This window comes from Habropoda laboriosa, unplaced genomic scaffold (genome assembly GCF_001263275.1).
Source record: "Habropoda laboriosa isolate 0110345459 unplaced genomic scaffold, ASM126327v1 scaffold2, whole genome shotgun sequence".
Classification (NCBI taxonomy): Eukaryota; Metazoa; Arthropoda; class Insecta; order Hymenoptera; family Apidae; genus Habropoda; species Habropoda laboriosa.
Window position 1 is genome coordinate 3,169,738 of NW_017100190.1, and position 20,060 is coordinate 3,189,797.

The window sequence follows — 20,060 nt, forward strand, 5'->3', positions numbered from 1 at the left end:
GCGGGTCCTTATATACCTGCGGTACCCTCTCCCCAAAGTCATTAGCAAAATCGTCCGTTAGGTCAGGCGGGAAATTTTCGCGGGAGATTTTCGCGGGAGATTTCCGATATCGTAACACGGTATAATTTATCAATTTTCACAATTTTGTTATAAATTTATACTTCCGACAATTTGTTATAACATTGCATATAACAATTTATACGTTTTTACAATATTCTTCAATGGAAACATAGGTTTTAGCGTTCTCGTTACTTACTCGTGGTTAAATTAATTTCGTAGGGATTAAAAATCAGGTTGACCTGTGGTCGTAGATTAAAAATAGCCATAGTACAGCTAAAATTATCGTGTTAAATAATTCTTTTCCTACGAATCAAAAATGTATTCAACGTTTGTTTGTTATAATATCGTGAAATGAATTATATTACACATTTTCTCTATTCACACTGAATTTAAAGATTATAACGATTAAAAATCAAGTTGACCTGTGGTCATTTATCAAGAATAATCATAATAAAGCTGAAATTATTGTGTTAAATAATTTTTTTAATACGAATTAGGAATTTATTCAACGTTTGCTTGTTACTACTTGTTACAGTATACTGTCTCGCAATGTAAATTTAAGTAAATTAGGTTGAACTGCACAGAAAATGCACAGAACTGCACAAATAATTCATTTCACGATATTATAACAGACAAACGTTGAATACATTTTTGATTCGTGTAAGAAGAATTATTTAACACGATAAATTTAGCTGTACTATGGTTATTTTTAATCTACGACCACAGGTCAACCTGATTTTTAATCCCTACGAAATTAATTTAACCACGAGTAAGTAACGAGAACGCTAAAACCTATGTTTCCATTGAAGAATATTGTAAAAACGTATAAATTGTTATATGCAATGTTATAACAAATTGTCGGAAGTATAAATTTATAACAAAATTGTTAAAATTGATAAATTATACCGTGTTACGATATCGGAAATCTCCCGCGAAAATCTCCCGCGAAAATTTCCCGCCTGACCTAACCGACGATTTTGCTAATGACTTTGGGGAGAGGGTACCGAGGGTATATAAGGACCCGCCGATGTCCCGCGAAATCATTTACCCTTTATACTGGGCCCTAGACACTTCGCGGCGTATTTTGACCTGAAGGTTCTGAGATGTGAATAGAGTGGTCGGGGGCTACTAGCTAGCCTATGTCCACCCTGTACACACTCAGCCTTCTTGTAACACTTGTATACATTAGAATCAATTAGAATTTCTATTACTAATTATTAAACAAATTTTAACAATTACCGGCACTCGCTAGGCACGTAATATCAGACTTTAAATACTCGACTTCGAACTTCGGTTTAGTCATAATTCTATTAATGTTATAATAACGTATAATTTATTAATTTTCACAATTTTATTATTAATTTATACTTCCAAAAATTTGTTAAAACATTACATATTATTATTTATACATTTTTGCAAGTTTCTTTGACAAATAAGTACGTTTCAACGATCTTATTACTTTCTCGTTGTGAAATCAAGTTCGGAGGATTAAAAATCAGGTTGACCCTTGGTCGTACATTTAAAATAGCCATAGTGAAGGTGAAATTATTATTTTAAATAAATGTTTCTATACGAATTAAGAAATTAAGAAATCTATTCAACGTTTGTTTGTTGTAATATCATGAAATAAATTGTATTATATATTTTCTCAGTTTCGACTGAATTTAATGTTTGTAAGGATTAGAAATCAGGTTGACCTGTGGTCGTAGATTAAAAATAGCCATAGTGAAGGTAAAATTATTACGTTAAATAATTGTTTTTATACGAATTAAATATTGATTCAACGTTTATTTGTTGCAATACCGTGAAATAAATTGTATTATATATTTTCTCAGTTTAGACTGAATTTAAAGTTCGTAAGGATTAGAAATCAAGTTGACCTGTGATCGTAGATTAAAAATAGCCATAGTGAAGGTAAAATTACGTTAAATAATTGTTTTTATACAAATTAAATATTGATTCAACGTTTATTTGTTGCAATACCGTGAAATAAATTGTATTATATATTTTCTCAGTTTAGACTGAATTTAAAGTTCGTAAGGATTAGAAATCAGGTTGACCTGTGGTCGTAGATTAAAAATAGCCATAGTGAAGGTAAAATTACGTTAAATAATTGTTTTTATACAAATTAAATATTGATTCAACGTTTATGTGTTGCAATACCGTGAAATAAATTGTATTATATATTTTTTCTGTTTACACTAAATTTAAAGTTCTGTTTACATGTTATAACAATTAGAATGTAGACGTTTTGCCGTTTCACGGTTTTTCCTCTGTTAATTATGTGTTTATAAATCATTTCAAACTAAAGCAGCACCATGCCCACCCTTAATTAAACCGTCTCAGTAGTTTACCGTAATTAATAATCTATTTTCGGAATTTATACGAGAATTTTTGAATTTTAGTAAATACTAGAGTCAGTGCATCGCGTATTGAAATAATAGCTTATACAGATAATCTTTTGAAATTACTCTTAATTAGGGAAAATCTTGAATCTTGTATGGAAGATGAAGATTTTCAGGAAATATTTATTTTTCAACAATGAATTTTTGTTTTATCGATTAATAACGTACGAAATGATTTTTGGAAAATTTTCTTCGTTTGAACGTTCGTTTAAGGTTCGACTATGATTATCAAATCTCTCGAAACACCGTAGAATGTTCAATTTTAAAAGTAACTTCTTCAATTTTTGGATAATCTGGGTAACGTGTTAGTGTTGACGATACACTTTCGAGTATAGACGTTAAAGTTCATAGAGTGGTCGGGGGCTACTAGCTAGCCTAATCTATCGTTACATTTGTATGTATTCAACGTTTGTTTGTTTTAGTGTCGTGAAATGAATTATATTACACATTTTCTCTATTCACACTGAATTTAAAGATTATAACGATTAAAAATCAAGTTGACCTGTGGTCATTTATCAAGAATAATCATAATAAAGCTGAAATTATTGTGTTAAATGATTTTTTTAATACGATTTAGGAATTTATTCAACGTTTGCTTGTTACAATACCATGAAATAAATTATATTATACGTTTTCTATATTTACACTAAATTTATCGTTCTATTTACATGTCATAACAATTATAACTACACGTTATGCTGCGTCCGTTTGTTTTTTCTGTGCAGTTCAACCTAATTTACTTAAATTTACGTTGCGAGACAGTATAATATTTACAATTCTACCTAAATCTTTGAAATTTAGAAAAACACAGATAAACTTCCATTTCATTTAAACGATATTCTCCACCAAACTGGACAAAGTACAGTAACACTTGTACTGTCACTAGTGGAATCGACCCTACACTTTACTGACACTTGTGGAATCTACCCTACATGTTTTTTTTTTAATGTGGAGGTAGGCCGAACCTACATTTTAACGGTGTCAGTAACATTTTACTGACACTTGTCGAATTGACCCTACATTTTTTTTTTTTTACGTGGAGGTAGACCGACTCTATGTGATAAACAATTGGCAACCAAACGGTGGCTCGCTGAAGCGATATATTATGAAATTAAATTAATCACTCAATAAGTTTTAACGTTAGATTGTTTCCTCGATATGGCCATGGTGGTCATCAGTAACTGGAGTGCCTCAAATGTTTAGAATAATTAAAATAAAATAAATGTTGTCAACTACAAATTTTGAACGTCATACCTAGCTAGACATTATTTTCAATTGAAAAAAAAAAAATTATAAAGCATAATACTATAATCCTATGCTTAAAATGTATTTTCTTGCGGCCGCCTGACAGCAACCTGTAAATCTGGCGCGACAGTGAACGTGTTAATAAGTAAATGTTGTTCAAATTATATCGTGTTTTATGTCATTTTCATCAGAAAAATCCCACCAACATGTTAAAAAAAATTGAAATTGAAGTGAAATTAAAGAAATTCTATTTTTCTATTATGATTTTACGAGCCGTGAAATCTCGTAAAGGAAACCAACTGGTGTAGCGTTACATGCTTGACTGACTGCAATGACGCAGACCTAGGCGTAGGACCATCTATACTGTCACTTGTAGAATCCAAACTTACTGACTCTTGTAGAGAATTTACTGCACTTCACGCAGGTTGCGCTACTCTCTCGTTGTCCTTAATCACGATCTCTGTCGCGAGGATTACATTAGGCGAAAGAGAAGTTCGTATCCTGTATCGCGGTTGTTTTCGTCTCTAATTCTATTTATCGCGTATCGCTGGTAGCGATTTGTCGGAACGCAACGATCGGAAAAATCCTGGGATAAATTGGCCCGCAATTTCGTTGAAAACGATCGTCGAGTTCAATCCAGTTTTCCACTGTCGAAATCTGCAAGAAAGTACTTGGGATCGTTTGGTACGAATCAGCTGAATGAATTTTCTCCCTTCCACCTTTATTTCGATCCTCGGGGAATCCCGGGCCGAAAGAGAGTGGCTGGCTGGCTGGCTGGTTTCGCTGGTCGCTCGTGCGGAATCACACGAACGGAAATGAAACGGACGAACGGAGAAAACGTTCGCGAGAAAGTTTCACTTGACAAAGCTTCCCCTTTAATGCCGAGATAATTGCGGTTTCCGACGCCGTCAACGACCACCGGCACCTCTGCGGGTTGTCCTCTCCACCTACACTTTTGGAGTTCTTAGCGCGACCGACTGTATTGAAATTGCATTGTCGGGTATCGTGCTAATCCCGCGGATTCTGCCAGACTTCGAGGAAGGAGGAAGTAATTATCCAGGAGGCGGTGAACGCGTGAAACCAGATCAAGATATTGAGAGACAGTGATGAAAGATGTAGTATCTGGATATTTTAGCAGCTAAGTAGTTTTAACCCTCGGAAGGCGAATGGTTTTAGTCGGTCGCGGGAGACGAATGCAGGGTCATTTTGACCTATAGCGAAATTTCTATTGTATAATAGTATCGGGGCCTTCATACCCAAATACGAAACCGACGAGGAAGAATACGAAGGGAGTGGTTGGCGTAGCGCGCAAAGACTCGGCTTGCTATGCCGAAGGTCCCGGGTTCGATTCCCGTTGGGTCCCTCGAAATTTTTCCGTCGGTTCCTACATGTTTTTCTCTTGTTTATTTACAGTTGATACGTAAAATATGTGTATTTCCTGTACAAAAAGTAATTTGAGCTGCCTGACTTTATCGCTGTTGAGTCAAAATAACCCTGCATTCGTCGTACTAGGGTTATGTTGAAAGGCACCGGATGGGGTAAAGTGCGACCGGAGAGGACAGCAAAGGAGGAAAGAAGGCCACGTTTTGGATTAGCTCAAGGCCCACTCGGGGAAAGAGGGTGCGTGTTGGGGGTGATGGGCCTCGAGAAACGCAAAAACACGAGCAAATGTGGTCATGGTAAGAGTAGGAAGTGTGTGCGAGGTGGGGAAATGTCTTCTCTTAACACCTTCGCGACAGGCGACAGCCAGACATGAATACGGCATATAATTTCCAAAAGTCTGTAGCTGAGTATGACAAAATTCTGCTATTTGTAGGTACGTGAATATAAAAAGTATTACATCTTGGCATGACGCTTATAGTCATCTGTTGTTCAATGTTTTCAAAAATTAAACATTACAAATGCGTATTCAGCTAAAGACTTTGAAATGATGTAGGACTACGTTTGCCGTCGCGACAGTGTTAAAAAGGGAAGCATTTTCCCGGAAAGGGGATTGTTGATTGGACGAGAGACGCAAGAATAGATATGAGTTGTTTAGTGGTTAGTCGTATTATAGTTTCGTCCGCGTTAATTTTAGTCATAAATTCTTTGTAGTCACTTTTTATTTTACTACAAAGATGGAACTAGACGTTCTACGGAGAGAGATTGTTCAAATCGATGGGAAAAAAATAACGACCAGTTCTTCCATTATTCGTCAACGCTGTAAAACAGAGTAACAGCTATTCCACCGTTCAGATATCTTCTTAATATTCAAACATCAACGTCGAGAAATCACCTTCGACACGGTAATTTCATCGTCGTCTCCAAGAGACAACGTTCGACGTCCTCGTGGCGAGAATAACGACTCTGTTGCCTCTTTCATGTGCAAACTTGCTTCACACGGTCTCCAGGGTTAATCCGCTGATTCGCTGTTTAACACAGTGTTTCAGGAACGAATTACGCCTCGAACGGTGTACCTACGATTAAGAAAATTTCGTAGATCCTATTGAGAAACTTTCTTCGAGTAATACGTCGAACTGGATTATCCCTCGTTGTTAAACATTTCTTAGAAATAATTTGTCATAAACGTCGCGGTGCAGAGTGATTAATCTAATTGATCGATCGCCGCTCCGTTCGTTGTGAATTTTTCATTCATTTGCCGTTAGGTGTTCCGCGAACGATCGCTCGTGGCGACGTTCTCTTTCGCGTGAAATGGAGTAATTGCGAGGAACTCGACGTGTGTCCTCGCAGAACGATTCTTTCGCCATTCACGGGGCCATATTTTCGTCGTTTCATTTTTCGCGAATCGAATACCTCGGACAGGAACGTTCCTCCAGTCATTCGCTTAATTAACATTCTACGCTGCGCGAACCTTCGGTGGCTGATTTCGCTGGAATTTCCCGTGGAATAAACTTTTTTACGACATCCCTGGATTTTTTCCCCCCTTTTTCCCTTTTTTTTTTTTTTTGAGCAACCTTGCTCGATCAGGTGGAAACGAGGACTCTTATAAATGCCACGCGCGCGCTACTTGAAATTCGAAGCTTGTTTCCACGAAACTTGTGGAATGTACATACATACACTCGCTGTGGAAAAAGAGAAGCCGGTAAATAGATGATATTTACGTTATTTTATTTCGAAGCGCAACGCGATTCACGTTCGTTCGTTAACGAATAAACCGAGGAAAAAGAATAGTTTAACAGCGACGAGATGGAAAAAAGTTTCGTAGAGTATCTGAGAACTCTGCGAAATGTCTAGAAACGGGGCTCCGAACGTAAATACAAGTTAGTTTCTTGTTTGCTAGCAAAGTATCTCTTTCTATTTATATTCGTTCGTTTAACTGTCGACGAATGTGAATATTATTCTTCTTCGTATCATCTGCGTGAAAATTACGCAACGCGAGATAAATTCAGACCTGGTGTACGCAGAAATGTTTTCACCGAACGAACGAGAACATAAGATGAATGGAACTGGAGTTTCTATTGTTTTCGAATCAGCGTTTTCCGCCATTCGAATCGAAAAATGCAGTTTTGAATAAAATTGAAAAATATCTCCGATTTGGTTTTCCTCCTCGTCAAATTGCATCCGCATTAGGTGAAGTAAAATCTTTGCCCCCAGCATCCGCGATGCGTAGTTAACGTAATATTCGCGGGATAATTGGATCGCGTAAAAATTAAGTATCGTTACGGCTGTATAAAATGTGCCGGCTAAATTGAGTTTGAACACAACGAACAAGCACTCATTATAACGTACAATATGCGGTTAACCGCATGAAAACTGCGGAAATTCGAAACTTCTCGCGATTGAAAAAAGAGAAAAATGTTAACAGAACCGCTTTAGAGAGCAAACAATTGTTTTTTCGTTTTTTATTCTTTCGAGTCCTTGTACGTTTAATAAACCGAGAAACATATTCGAGTGTTTTATTCCACGCGAATGCACAGAGAGAATACACAGTGTGTATTATTGCGATATTTAAATGAAAAGTAATGTTCGATTTCTTTTGCACGATAAGATATCGAACCAACCGGAGAACGTTCTAAAATCACTTTTCACTACTTGTTCAGAGTTTTCACAACTATAGAACCGAGTCTATTATTGCACCTCGAAATTAATTATCGACCCATTTCTCGAGTCTTTCCACTCGAACGTCCGCAAGTAGAATGTCGTCGAATTTCCGCGACTTGAACGAATCGGACCGAAAATTCGTTCATGTTAAATTCGCGTGAAATTGCCCGTTGCACGAGAGTTGTCCGGAGGATGAATCGTCAAATATTGAAACAATAATAGGACGTACTAAAATCTCTCCACCGATGATAGTGAAATTATTCCACCTATATATACATATACCAGGAGGAAAGTTGGCGTTACGCTCGAAAAGCGTGGCTAATTTAAACGTGAACCGATTAACTTTGTACGAAGCAATTAAGTAGATTAAAGAGCTGAACAGAGAGTAGCGAGGATCGTTTTATTACTCTGTGATCTCTGTTAGACAACGAGAGGAGAGGTTTGGGAGGGAATCGCGAGTGGAAAAGTCTCGGAAAATTTAGCTTCTCATTCGTCACGGTGAAGAGTTGCGTTCGCAGATGTTCCCGTGCCAAAATAAGAGCATCGATTAGTCAACGGACAATGAACAGTCCGATAATCAATGCGAAGCAATCTTACGAGAATCGTACAGTCCGTTAATTCCTCCTCCTCTGCTTTGTAAAACCAATCAACTCGATGAATCTCTCGTAGGAAACGCTCGAATAGATATTTCCTCGGTGTAATCGACGATCATTATCACCGGACAACTGAACGTTACACGAACCGCTACGTATAGGGATAGATCGAGCATAGTTCTCGATTAAATAAACTCTCTAATCGGCAGCAACAGAGAACTATTCGTACGGGCTTAATTACACCAGGGGAATCGCGAATTAAACGCAATCATACGCATGGAAAGTTTGCAAACCGGTATCGTGTTTGATAATCTGATATCTATTAACGCTTCAATTACCATATTCCGGGATCGTATTTTGCCCGATCGGTAAACAAGTAACGCGCAACGGACACGCGAGAGTCCTTTAATTCCAAGCCGCGTGTACTCGCACGATTCAATGTTTAAACGCGATAGTTCGCAGATCCTGTGATCATTAGCGGACTGATTAGTGGTTTGATTAATCTGTCCGATCGTTTTTGCTTGTAACAACTGTCTGTCTCTCTCTCTCTCTCTGCAGTGCAAAGAGATTGATACTGCCGGAGTAAGTCGAGTAATATCGAAACGAGGGTGGCCTAATGGCGGACAACGAAGGGCGTAGCCTTCTGAGGAGGCCGTTTTCACCTACTTTCGAAAGCGACACCGGCACACAGTGGCTGTTATACTTACTCGCGACGAGGCAACGAGGAAATGATTAAAAGCTACGGGTGCTGGTTTCTTCCTTGCACGCGATTCTCGCGGGGAACTTGGAACTATTTCACGTAACGGAGGTAAGAAAAGGAGGACCGTTGTTGTTACCTTTACGAAAATACCGTTCGTTCAATTATTCTGTCATCTTTTAACTGCGACACGAAAAGAAAAGTGGAAAATAATCGTTGCACCTTTCATACCGAACGTATCGCTGTTTAAATAATTGAACGTTATTATCGTTGTAAATGGCAATAATTTCCCTTCGTCCGCGGTGGTGGAACGGTGTTACGGCCCGGGCGTAGAATGTTCGTCGAATACGAGCCCGGCATAATATCATACAAAAGGTACGGGTTGAACTTTGTTTAAGCTTGTTTAATTCAACGGGAAAAATGACGCTTCACGAGGGCGGCGACACGAGAAAAGTGGCATAGTACAAATCCGCTATTCGCTTTTGTAATTAACGTTAATTCACGAGGATAGTTTCGAATGGAAATTCCTCGTAATTTATGAACGGTAACCTACTTTCGTTCGTTCTCCATCTATTCTTCCTTTTTTCCCTCTTTCACAGTTGACAAAGTACAAGTTAGGTTGACAAAAAAAAAATGATAAAGAATCTCACTGGTCGATATCCCAACGATCTTAATCTCGCGTATACGCTACCGGCCAAAAGTTTGGAATCACCTCCCACTTTTCGTCAATATTAAATCTGCTGCTAATTTTTTATAGATTTGAAGTTTATCTCAATTCTACATTTATCAATTTATCTCGCATCAATTGATTTGAACGATAAAAAATTCTCAAAGTCGTCGACTTTTTTTCTGGAAATTTTTTATGTAAATTGCAATGCTCGGTGGTTCCAAACTTTTGGCCGGTAGTGTAATTAAACCGTAAAGAACTTTTATACTCGAAACCTGTCACCGCACCCTTTCACGCGTATTTTCTTTCCGTCTTCTTTCCATCCACCGTAATAACCGTCGAGTGAAATTCAATTTCCCGGTTACAAGTCGATTTGTGCACGAACGACGGTTTGCAAGGTCTGGACAGGTTTCAATGCGGATAATGAGTTTGCATAGCGATCAACGATGATGGTCGTGACGCAACGATCCGAAACGACGGTACGGTTCTCGTTGATGTTTAACGATCTTCCTCGTTCCCTATGCGCCGGTTCTCTCTAACGCTCTACGTCCAGACCATTTACACCGGAAGTATAACCAGACGGTAAATTAGCGACATATCTGAAATCATGGCTATTGGCTGACGAGCGGCGGATTACACGAAGCGTACGTGAGGGCATTGCTAATGGAACCACCGCCGCCAGTCGAAACTTTAACTCCGTCGTTGTCAAAGTGAATTACGATCGGTACTCTCTGACAAACCTGTGTGATTCGTTCCTACATTCTCGTCTACGTGTGTGTGTGGTCGCGATCGTGGCAAACTGAGATAACACGGGGTTGCTCTATTCTCTCGAACTGCATAGATCGTTCTTTGAGATTCACCGCGAATTCACAGCCGATTTATCGCCGATTGGATGGATATTACATGCTACGTAGGCTAAATATTGTACAGAAGGAGAAGTTTCTAGGAAGGTTCCGGGGTTAGATAGGGAGAGGGTGACGTTTCTGTGAACGATTAATGCGATGTAAGAACGGCGGGTAAGTGGGTTATAGCGGTGGTTAAAATGGTAATAAAAGTTTCCGGTTTTAATCCTCGAAATATCCTTGGGTAATTGAATTCTACTCAAGGAGGACTTTATTACGTTCCGAAAGAGATAGTGAGAAATTGCGAGAGCGGATGATCCAGTTTAAAGTTATCGTAAAGTCTGAAGCACGGTGTAAAATGAAATTCGAAGTAGTCGAGGGTTAAAAAAAAATATAACGAAACAACCGAGAAAATTACGTAAATTTATGTGGGATAAAGGATAAAGGAGAATCGTGTAAAAAGTTGCTCGAATTTTAATGTAACGATAAACCGAAGAATGTGTACCGGGATGAAACAACAAGTGGAGGAGCAGTAGACTGTTACTTCTGAATATTCTTTGAGAGTGATACTAAGTCGCGACTTGTACGTCTAAGTAACTTTGTATAGAGTACTTGAAAAATGAACGAATTGTCTGTAGTTGAAGAATTGTATTTATTGTTAACTCTTTGCACTGGAGGGGCGACTGAGAATCGATATTACCCCTTTGAATTCCACGGGCTGATTTCGGTCCGTTTGATATCCGTTTTAGTTATAGCAAATTTCTAGCTACCGTGGAAATTTCATCTAAATATCTGAAAAACTATGGGGATCAGAAATTTTTCAATAATATTTTTGTAAGGAGTAGCTTGTTTTGTTGAGGATGGTTTTAAATAAACAGCGGAAATGACTAACTTTGTCAGGATTAATAATATGGATAAATATATTGGTCGGCTTTCCGTAATGTTTTCTACGATACTTTCCGCCTCTAAACATTCTTCCACGTCTTTTCATATTCGGCGCTCCTCTACTTGTCGCGTGGCCGGATCCTTACCTGACCCTTGTCGCGACGTGTGTGCGCCAAATGTTGCGACTGGGCCCCGGCCTACGGCAGGCTCGAGGGCCTGGACTTCTTCGCTTCGACGTAGTCCTCCTGAATTGCCGTGCCATAAACCAGGACCGTCCACCCGTCCATTCATACAAACACATTCTTGTTTCTCCTGTGGTATTTTTAACGATACTAAATAATTGATCGGGGCTCTATTGAAACTGATATTTTTCAGGACAGCAGATCTATGGATCTCCCATAAACTGTATTTAGAGTTCCATATGTTAGATGTCTAAGCAGAGTAATCTCTTGTGTAACATAAAAATACACTAACTATCGAAATAGTACACTTCATTTCTAAGTTAATTCTAACAAATTGTGTCAATTTTATTTAGCAAACAATCACCGACTTGTTACTTCTGCAAAGGGTTAAAAATTCATCGTTCTTCTTCCCTGTGTGCTAAAACGAAGGTGAGAACGAGGGAACGCAGACAAAGTGTTGTACTCCGCAAAGATTGGCGCGATCGAAAATTAGGAATCGAGGAAATCTTTCTCCGACGGAAACCACGATTTACGACGAGCATTTAGACCCTTAGCTTCCGACGCTACCAGCCGCAAACCGTTCGGTTTCCGTCAAAGAACCGGATCCCTTAGTCGACAAACCGCCTCTTCCCTATAAATACGAAATAGCTGTCTGTGAGGTCGGTTGGCGCGCATAAAGGGTTCTAAGCCGAAACGCTTGTGATTCTATCTCACGGTAATGACAGACCGGCAAACAATCTCTGTTTAACTCACAAAGGGAGATCACTCATAGACTTACGCAGCGATTTTCAGGAAACGTTGCCTCTTCTAGGTACCGAGTAAGTGTAATCCAGTTAGCTCTGTCGGAGCAACAGCTCCATCGTTTATGCCCATACCGAGCTGTCTCGTATATATATGTATATCTAGGTCTGCGAATTTTCACGCGATTTATCACCGACGAATTGTAACACGTACGGTATACTACGCGCACGGATGCTTAGTATTCGCTCCGTCCAGCGATCTCTTCGTTCAATCTTTCTTACTCGGATTCTTGCACATCTCTCGATTTACGTGATGCACTTTCCTCCCCCGTCTACCCATTTTGTCCGCTCTTTTATCTCTCCCTTCGGATCTTCTTTCTTTCTTTCTTCCTCCCTTCCCTCTTAATCCTTCCCTCTAAAACAGTTTTATTTTTCTTTACGAGAGAAAAATCCCTTCCTCCTTCTTCTTCTATTCACAAAATATCCTCGTTACGCGGTACTCTACTTGGAACGATTGTTTACACGTAGCTAGTAGACCAATCAGCTTTCTCAGTCTCATTTCACCTGTCATACCGTTGCCTCTGACACACATTTCCGTTACGGTCGATATCACGGGCTCGTTCTTCCGCTCATTATAGTTTTAAGTGCTTTCTCGAGCATCTCTTTTACGCGTTCGACGTTGTTGACTGTGTATAGCTTGCCGGAAGGGTGGAAGGAGGAGTAGGAGTAGTGTCGCGGGATAAAACGCGGCATTGTACCATTTGAACTTCCGCTTTTGGAAGATCCTTTTCCATTCCCCTTTGATATCTTAATGCTTCCCTGCAACTAGATAAGTCTCTCGCCCTTCTGTCTGTCTTGTTCCACGTAAAAGCGAATCGTAGGCTGACCTATTTAATATCAGAAACATCATCTTTACGTGTATATACGTATTTCCTTAATCAAACGAACCCAATGTACCCCGTTAGGAACGAGAGAGAAAAAAAAGTGGAAAGGAGAAATATTGAAATGTAATGAAATTAATCTGCTTTAGACGAACCTATTACTCCGCTTATTCACTCTACCCTAGAATTAAATGGTAAAACCATCCTCCTACCGATCGATCGTACAGATGGAATCTACCAACGTCTATACCGTACATATACCTATACAGGCCGTGTCTCGAGATTGAGAAAGATCGATCTCCCCTTTGAGAACGAGGCTAGGAGACAGAAGAGGCGGGCGGAGGGTATTAAAAATTACGAAGACAACAAAGCGGCGCGCCGTCTTGTTTGCACGGCACTTGGACTTCCACGAAGTTCATTTCTCGCCGGGAGAAAAACGGCCAGACCCAGGTCCAACTCGTCCTACCTTTCTCCACTTCCCACGGTAGTAGAGAAAAACCCGGGGAGGCATTAACGGCGATGAACTAGCTGTTCCTACTGTGTGATTTCGATTCCTTCGCTTTATTGAAACAGACGGAGATGTATATATATAGTTCAATTTGAGGAAAGTGAAGGGTTAATCGAGTGTTTTGAATCGATTAACATTTCCGTGGGTTGAGAAACTGGGTAGAGAAGGGCTCTCGCTAATGGTATGCCACCGACTTAAGGTTTCTCAAACACAAACTTGTGCTTCACCGCTCGAGCATGACTTCGAGCCGATAATGGCAACCGTTTCACCCGTTTTCTGCCCTCCTCTTTCCTTTCACAAGAAACGCCGATGATTTTAGATAAAAGAGGTTCGTCGAGAATTTCCAACGTATCCTGTGTCCTTTATCGTTCTTCATTTTGTAAAGTGTGTGCGTGTGTGTGTGTGTGTGTGTCGTGAGAAAGAGAAGAGCTGGTGGATGCTTGGTAAGGATCATTGATTCCACGGGCAACTGTTTCGTTCTATCCGCTTTGTATTATCCGGTCGACTCGCGACGAGGATATTCCAATGATCCTCGAAATTGGCCAGGACGAATTTCTTTATCCCCAAGACGGTTCACACTTTCCGTGCTGGACATAGCGGATGCTCGATCCCGTTGCGATTGCTTCCATCGAAACGTGGGTGCCTTTATCGAGGTCGAAACGCTACTGGAATAACGGGGTGTCCTCTGCAGAATCGTTGGTTGGACGAGGGAAAGAAAGAGTCCGGGATATTCTGTTGAGAATACTTTCCACGTTTCTTCCCTTTTTCGGAAACGTTCTTTTTCTTATCTTGCTAGATATTCTCTTAGCTTGGAAAATAATAAAAAAATACTGTAGGAATGTTTGGTGCTGGACGGTACGCAAGATTTAATAAGAACAACAGTTTATTAACTGAGATAATTCAGTCTAGTTAAGTCTTCAACTCTTAACCCTTTGATAGTCTAATATAGTTACGAATTAGAGCGAATAAAATTCATATTTTGCACGTATCTTTTTAATAATTACGTCGTGTGTGATTGTTTTTAAAGCACAGTGTGATAATAGTATCTCGTCCCTTTCGTACTTTCTTCCTGAAAGTCTCTTTTGTGTTGAATTGTTCGTTATTTAACGCACTGCCCAGTCTGATTCGGGATAAACTGTCGAAGGGTTAACTCTACTCGATACTCTATAATTCGCGCTCTCTGATGCTCTCTCTCAACGATAGTTCGACTCTCAATGCTTTCCTGCGCGTCTCATTCACCCTGTTTTATCGTTTCCTTCACTCATTCTCTCGAGCTCTTTCACTCTTCGCGGACACTCTCAAGACGCATCCAGCCAAGTCTACCGAATTTCTCGGCGGTCACTTTTCTTCCTTCACCCGATACTCTCGCGCTCTCGTTTCAAACACTTATCATTCACACTGCGGCGGTAGGCACCACCCAACCTTTGGTATGCGAATGGGTTTCCCTTGTCCTGACCAATGATACGCACCTCCTTCAGAATTCGCTCGATCCATTAGGACACGTTCCCTGTACTTCAGACCGATGCCAAAATGGCTTTTCCCGATTTTTCGCAGTAGGGACCTATTCAAATACTGGGCCCAAACAGTTCAAATTTTAGAATCTAAGTTATCGTTTTTAACTAAATATTCACACGCGATACCCTCTTCATTCGCACCTCTATCTCTCCAGACCACACACTCGTCACAATCATCCCTATAATCCAGCATTCCCCGATACAAACTCTACTCTTTCATAGGTTCACAAAATATATTCCCGGGCGTGATTAGAAAAAAAGAGAAAAACAATATTTTCCAATAAATTTCTGCAAAATAAATTTCTTTTAATAACCCAGTTCGTTTTTTCCGTGTAAAGAATAGCCGAACGAACGTGATCAGGAAGTTATTGCATATTTCATTTTTCACGCACGCATGAACGATAGAGAACACAGGTGGTGAACGCGTAACGAACACCGGGGCGAAATTTAACGGGGACATATAAATATCGGTGGAAACTTCAGATACAACCCGTTCGGTTGTATCTCGTGATATATACATATACATATCGAACACTGGCGATGAATAAAGTTGATAAGTGCGCATAAACGCGCGTGTGTTCCACACCTAGCAGTTATTTTTATTCATTACTCCTGTCGGCAGGTGTATTTCACCACGAACCGAGAGAAAAGACGGGCCGAACGAAATAGAATCCTCTATGGGGCTACCTCGGTCGTTTAAACTTATCGATCGAGAAGCGTAACATGCCACAGAGAGATCCATTAACGTCCAACAGCAATACCGTATTCTCGATCTTACCAGCAGATTGAATTCCGCGGGTTCGAACAAGTGGAGCGTGGATGCATTTCGTCGTGGTTCATTGCCAATAATTACTTCCCCTCTTGGTTATCGAACGACGAAACAAAAGGGGGTGGAATTGGAATATCATATCGAAGGAAATTGATTTTTTCGGTGAAAATCTCGCGCGCAAAGAGAGGGAGGGTGAATAAAATCTATGGTATCTGAAAAGGAGAGAAATTATTTTACATATACCGCGTAGAATTTCGTTCAAATTTGCAGAATGTAGCAGACAGGTTCGCGAGGGAAAATTGGATAGTAGTCGGTACAAAAGTGGAGAACCGAGAGTATCCTTATTAACTATACTCCTTGGAGATTTTATCGTTTGAAAAATAAAGAAGAAAAGAAATACCCTGGAGGGGTTGTAGTATCGCAATGTTTTTTTTTTACAAACCACGTCCTTTTTGCAATCAGATTACTCACAGCACGACTCTTTTTCCCCCGTGAAAAGATACAGTGACAATGGGGTAGTGGAGGAAGTTTCGCGCGGTTTCTGGGAGGGATTTCATTGAAAAAAATTCCTATCGTTCCGCGTTGTTAATTTAAATTTCTAACGACCTGTCGTCGAATATCCAGCTTGGAGATTGCACGCTAAGTCGAGGTGGGGAGTGTTTACGTTGGAAATAATTTGGCGAGTTGCTACAGCGCAGCCACGGAAATTTCCTGCGCTATAAACCCGGATAGGAGTCACTCGATAAGGTAGTCGCGAATTTTCATGGTAAAAGCTGTTGTAACGTCCACGCCTGTGCACGCGTACTACACGGACCACAGAGAAGAGGGACGTTGTAGCGTCGGTGTTAAAACAAGCACGACAATCGTTTAATCCGTCCACTCCCCTCCGCTCTTAAACGGTTCCAAGCCTCTGTGCTTTCGAATTTTTCTTCCTTTCCCGCGGCTGATTATTCTCGGCTACGCGTATCTCTGGCGAACTATTCCCCAGCGGAAATACCATTGGATCTTTTTCTCCACCCTTTTTGCTTTTTTTTTATACGCCATTTGTTTGCTTCTTTGTTCGTTTGCAAACGCTGTTATTTCACGGTCTGGTTATTTGCTTTTTCACTTAATTGTTTCCCCGGATTATTCGTCCTGTTAACGAACGTCTTCTCTCTTTCTCCCTCTTCTGCTCGGGGTGGTTTAAGGAAGAAACATCGTAGCCGTTTCGTACGCGTTAAATCTCGTTACCGTTTAGAGAAAGTTTCGCGAAAGTTTCCGCGGCGGGAGAGAAAGAGGTTGCAGGTTGTTCGAGAAACAATTGCTGGAGGGTTGTTTCTGGTGGTTGAAAGGGAACGAGAGGGGGGCAACGTTGAACGTTCGTGACGTAAAACTGGCGGATAAGTAAAGAGGGAGAGAGAGAGGAGGAGGTTATCAGCTGGCATTCTGATATCACCGATCAAGGATTATCTTCGTCTCGCGTCGGATTACTTTGATCTGTCGCGTGTAAAATCCTGCACACCGCGCACTCGGGGGAAAAAAACAAGTGGATGGAGATGAAGAGAGTCCCTGAAAGGCAAAATACACTTCCACCGACGACGACGCTACTGGGATTTACCGCTGGCACTTAAAAACCACTACCGTAGCTCTTTTCTATTATTTTCTATACGGCCTTTCAAACCAGCCAGCGATTACTTTCAAACGCAACATTCAATGCAGCGCATTCCAGCGTGCGTTCGTTGACAAAAGAAACGCGGGCAATTGCGACAATTCGTAAGAGGCAGGGTAATCTTGAAATTCTCCTTTGTTCTTCTAATCCTTTACGATATGTGCGTAAATTCTTTCCGAAACTCCGAGTGTCTCTAGGAAAAAATATTGGAATGGTGATGGTTGTTCGATGAATATTCCTAAACTTTGTAGATTCTACTCAATTGAACTGCATTCATTTTTCAAGACCAGCATACAGTGATTGACAAAAGGGAGATAGACAATTGCGACGATTCCTCGCGACAATTCGTAAGAGGCAGGGTAATCTTGAAATTCTCCTTTGTCCTTCTAACCCTTTACGATATGTGCGTAAATTCTTTCCGAAACTCCGTGTGTCTCTAAGAAGAAATATTGACGAATGACGAATGTTCCTAAACTCTCTAAATTCTTGACAATTGAACTGCGTTCATTTTTCAAGACGTACTCTTGAAATTTTAGCTCGTAGTTGAACATACTAAATTCGGGCGCGTGTACATCGTTAACACCGGCTCGGTTTTGACCATCAAGTGAGAATATAAGCGCTTATTCCCACAACTACACAAATTTTCAGTATATAGCGCACAGTGCTTACCATATCGTTCATTTTCTCTTACTACAGGGTAATTAAATTTAAGAAAATTAAAGAGCGACAAGCGTCGACAGCAGAGAGCCATATCGGTAAAGTGTCGAAACTTCCAACTCGTCGGAAAACACATTGCTTTAAATCCTCTGCATAGATGAAACCTCTTAAGAGGGCAAAAACGTAACCAAAGTGTCACCACTAATTTCTCCGTAGTTGGAAGAAATGGAAGTTTGCCTATCGTTGCTTAATCAGATCAATGCTAACGAACGGCCATTGTTCCAGGGTCCAGGCTCGACAACATGAACTCGAGCGGGGAGTCAGGCGGCACGATGACCGAAGACTACGAGGTAACAGGCTGCGGTCCACCGGAGGAGGAAACAGGTTCAAACTTACCAGTTTGGGAAGCCGCAGCCGCGTCCCTGACACTGGGTTTCCTCGTTCTGGCCACGGTATTGGGGAACGCGTTGGTGATCCTAAGCGTGTTCACATACAGGCCGTTACGTATCGTTCAGAACTTCTTCATCGTGTCTTTGGCGGTGGCTGATCTTGCGGTGGCTATTCTCGTCATGCCGTTCAACGTCGCCTATCTCCTTCTCGGCAAGTGGATCTTCGGTATACATCTGTGCAAACTATGGTTGACCTGTGACGTTCTATGTTGCACCGCCAGCATACTCAATCTATGCGCCATAGCGCTCGACAGATACTGGGCGATCACGGATCCTATCAATTACGCTCAGAAACGTACGTTGAAAAGAGTTCTAGCTACGATAGCAGGTGTATGGATACTGTCCGGCGCGATCAGTTCACCACCGTTGGCCGGTTGGAACGATTGGCCAGAGGAATTAGAACCTGGAACACCTTGTCAATTAACCAGAAGACAGGGTTACGTGATTTACTCGTCGTTAGGCTCGTTCTTCATACCACTGTTGCTGATGAGCCTCGTCTATCTCGAGATCTTCTTAGCCACGAGAAGGAGGCTGAGAGAACGCGCCAGGCAAAGTAGATTAGACGCTGTTCAATCGACGAGACATCGCGAGGCGGACGACGCTGAAGAATCGGTCAGCTCGGAGACGAATCATAACGAAAGATCGACGCCTAGATCGCACGCGAAACCGTCGTTGATCGACGACGAGCCGACCGAAGTAACGATAGGCGGTGGTGGAAACGCGTCTACGTCTTCTAGAAGATTGGCAAGCAGCGGTAGAACACCGCCGACAACTACCACCGTCTATCAATTCATCGAGGAACGACAGAGGATCTCGTTGTCGAAGGAGAGACGCGCCGCGAGGACGCTCGGCGTGATCATGGGCGTTTTCGTCGTCTGCTGGCTCCCGTTCTTCCTTATGTACGTGATCGTACCGTTCTGCCCGGCTTGTTGCCCCTCCGACAGGATGGTTTACTTCATCACGTGGCTCGGTTACGTGAACAGCGCGCTCAACCCGCTGATCTACACGATCTTCAATCTGGACTACAGGCGAGCCTTCAGAAGGCTGCTCCGCATTCGCTGAAACAGCGATAAAGGATTGAATGTTCCGTTTAATCATCGTGGGAAACGCTGTTCCTCGTTCTCATTATCCTTTCGATTCGCCGGGCAACGGGGACCTGGGCGAAACTTCGATCCATCGCAGCGGTATTGGCCGCTGTGGGAGACGACAACGACGACGATGGAAAGTTGGCCGGTTGCCTGGATCCGGAGACCACGAGGACAGTGGTTGGTCACGGT

The 20,060-nt window shown here is 41.2% G+C and overlaps 1 protein-coding gene across 1 annotated transcript in view; it reads left to right on the plus strand.

Annotated features, from left to right (window-relative positions):
- Positions 1-19,845, plus strand: part of LOC108580018 (putative tyramine receptor 2) — a 59,193-nt gene extending 39,348 nt beyond the window's left edge. Inside the window, exon 3 of the mRNA XM_017943668.1 lies at positions 18,620-19,845. Within this exon, the coding sequence (XP_017799157.1) occupies positions 18,637-19,845 (1,209 nt within the window). The 5' untranslated portion in view covers positions 18,620-18,636. The remainder of the gene's footprint in view (positions 1-18,619) is intronic.
- The last annotated feature ends 215 nt before the right edge of the window (positions 19,846-20,060 follow it).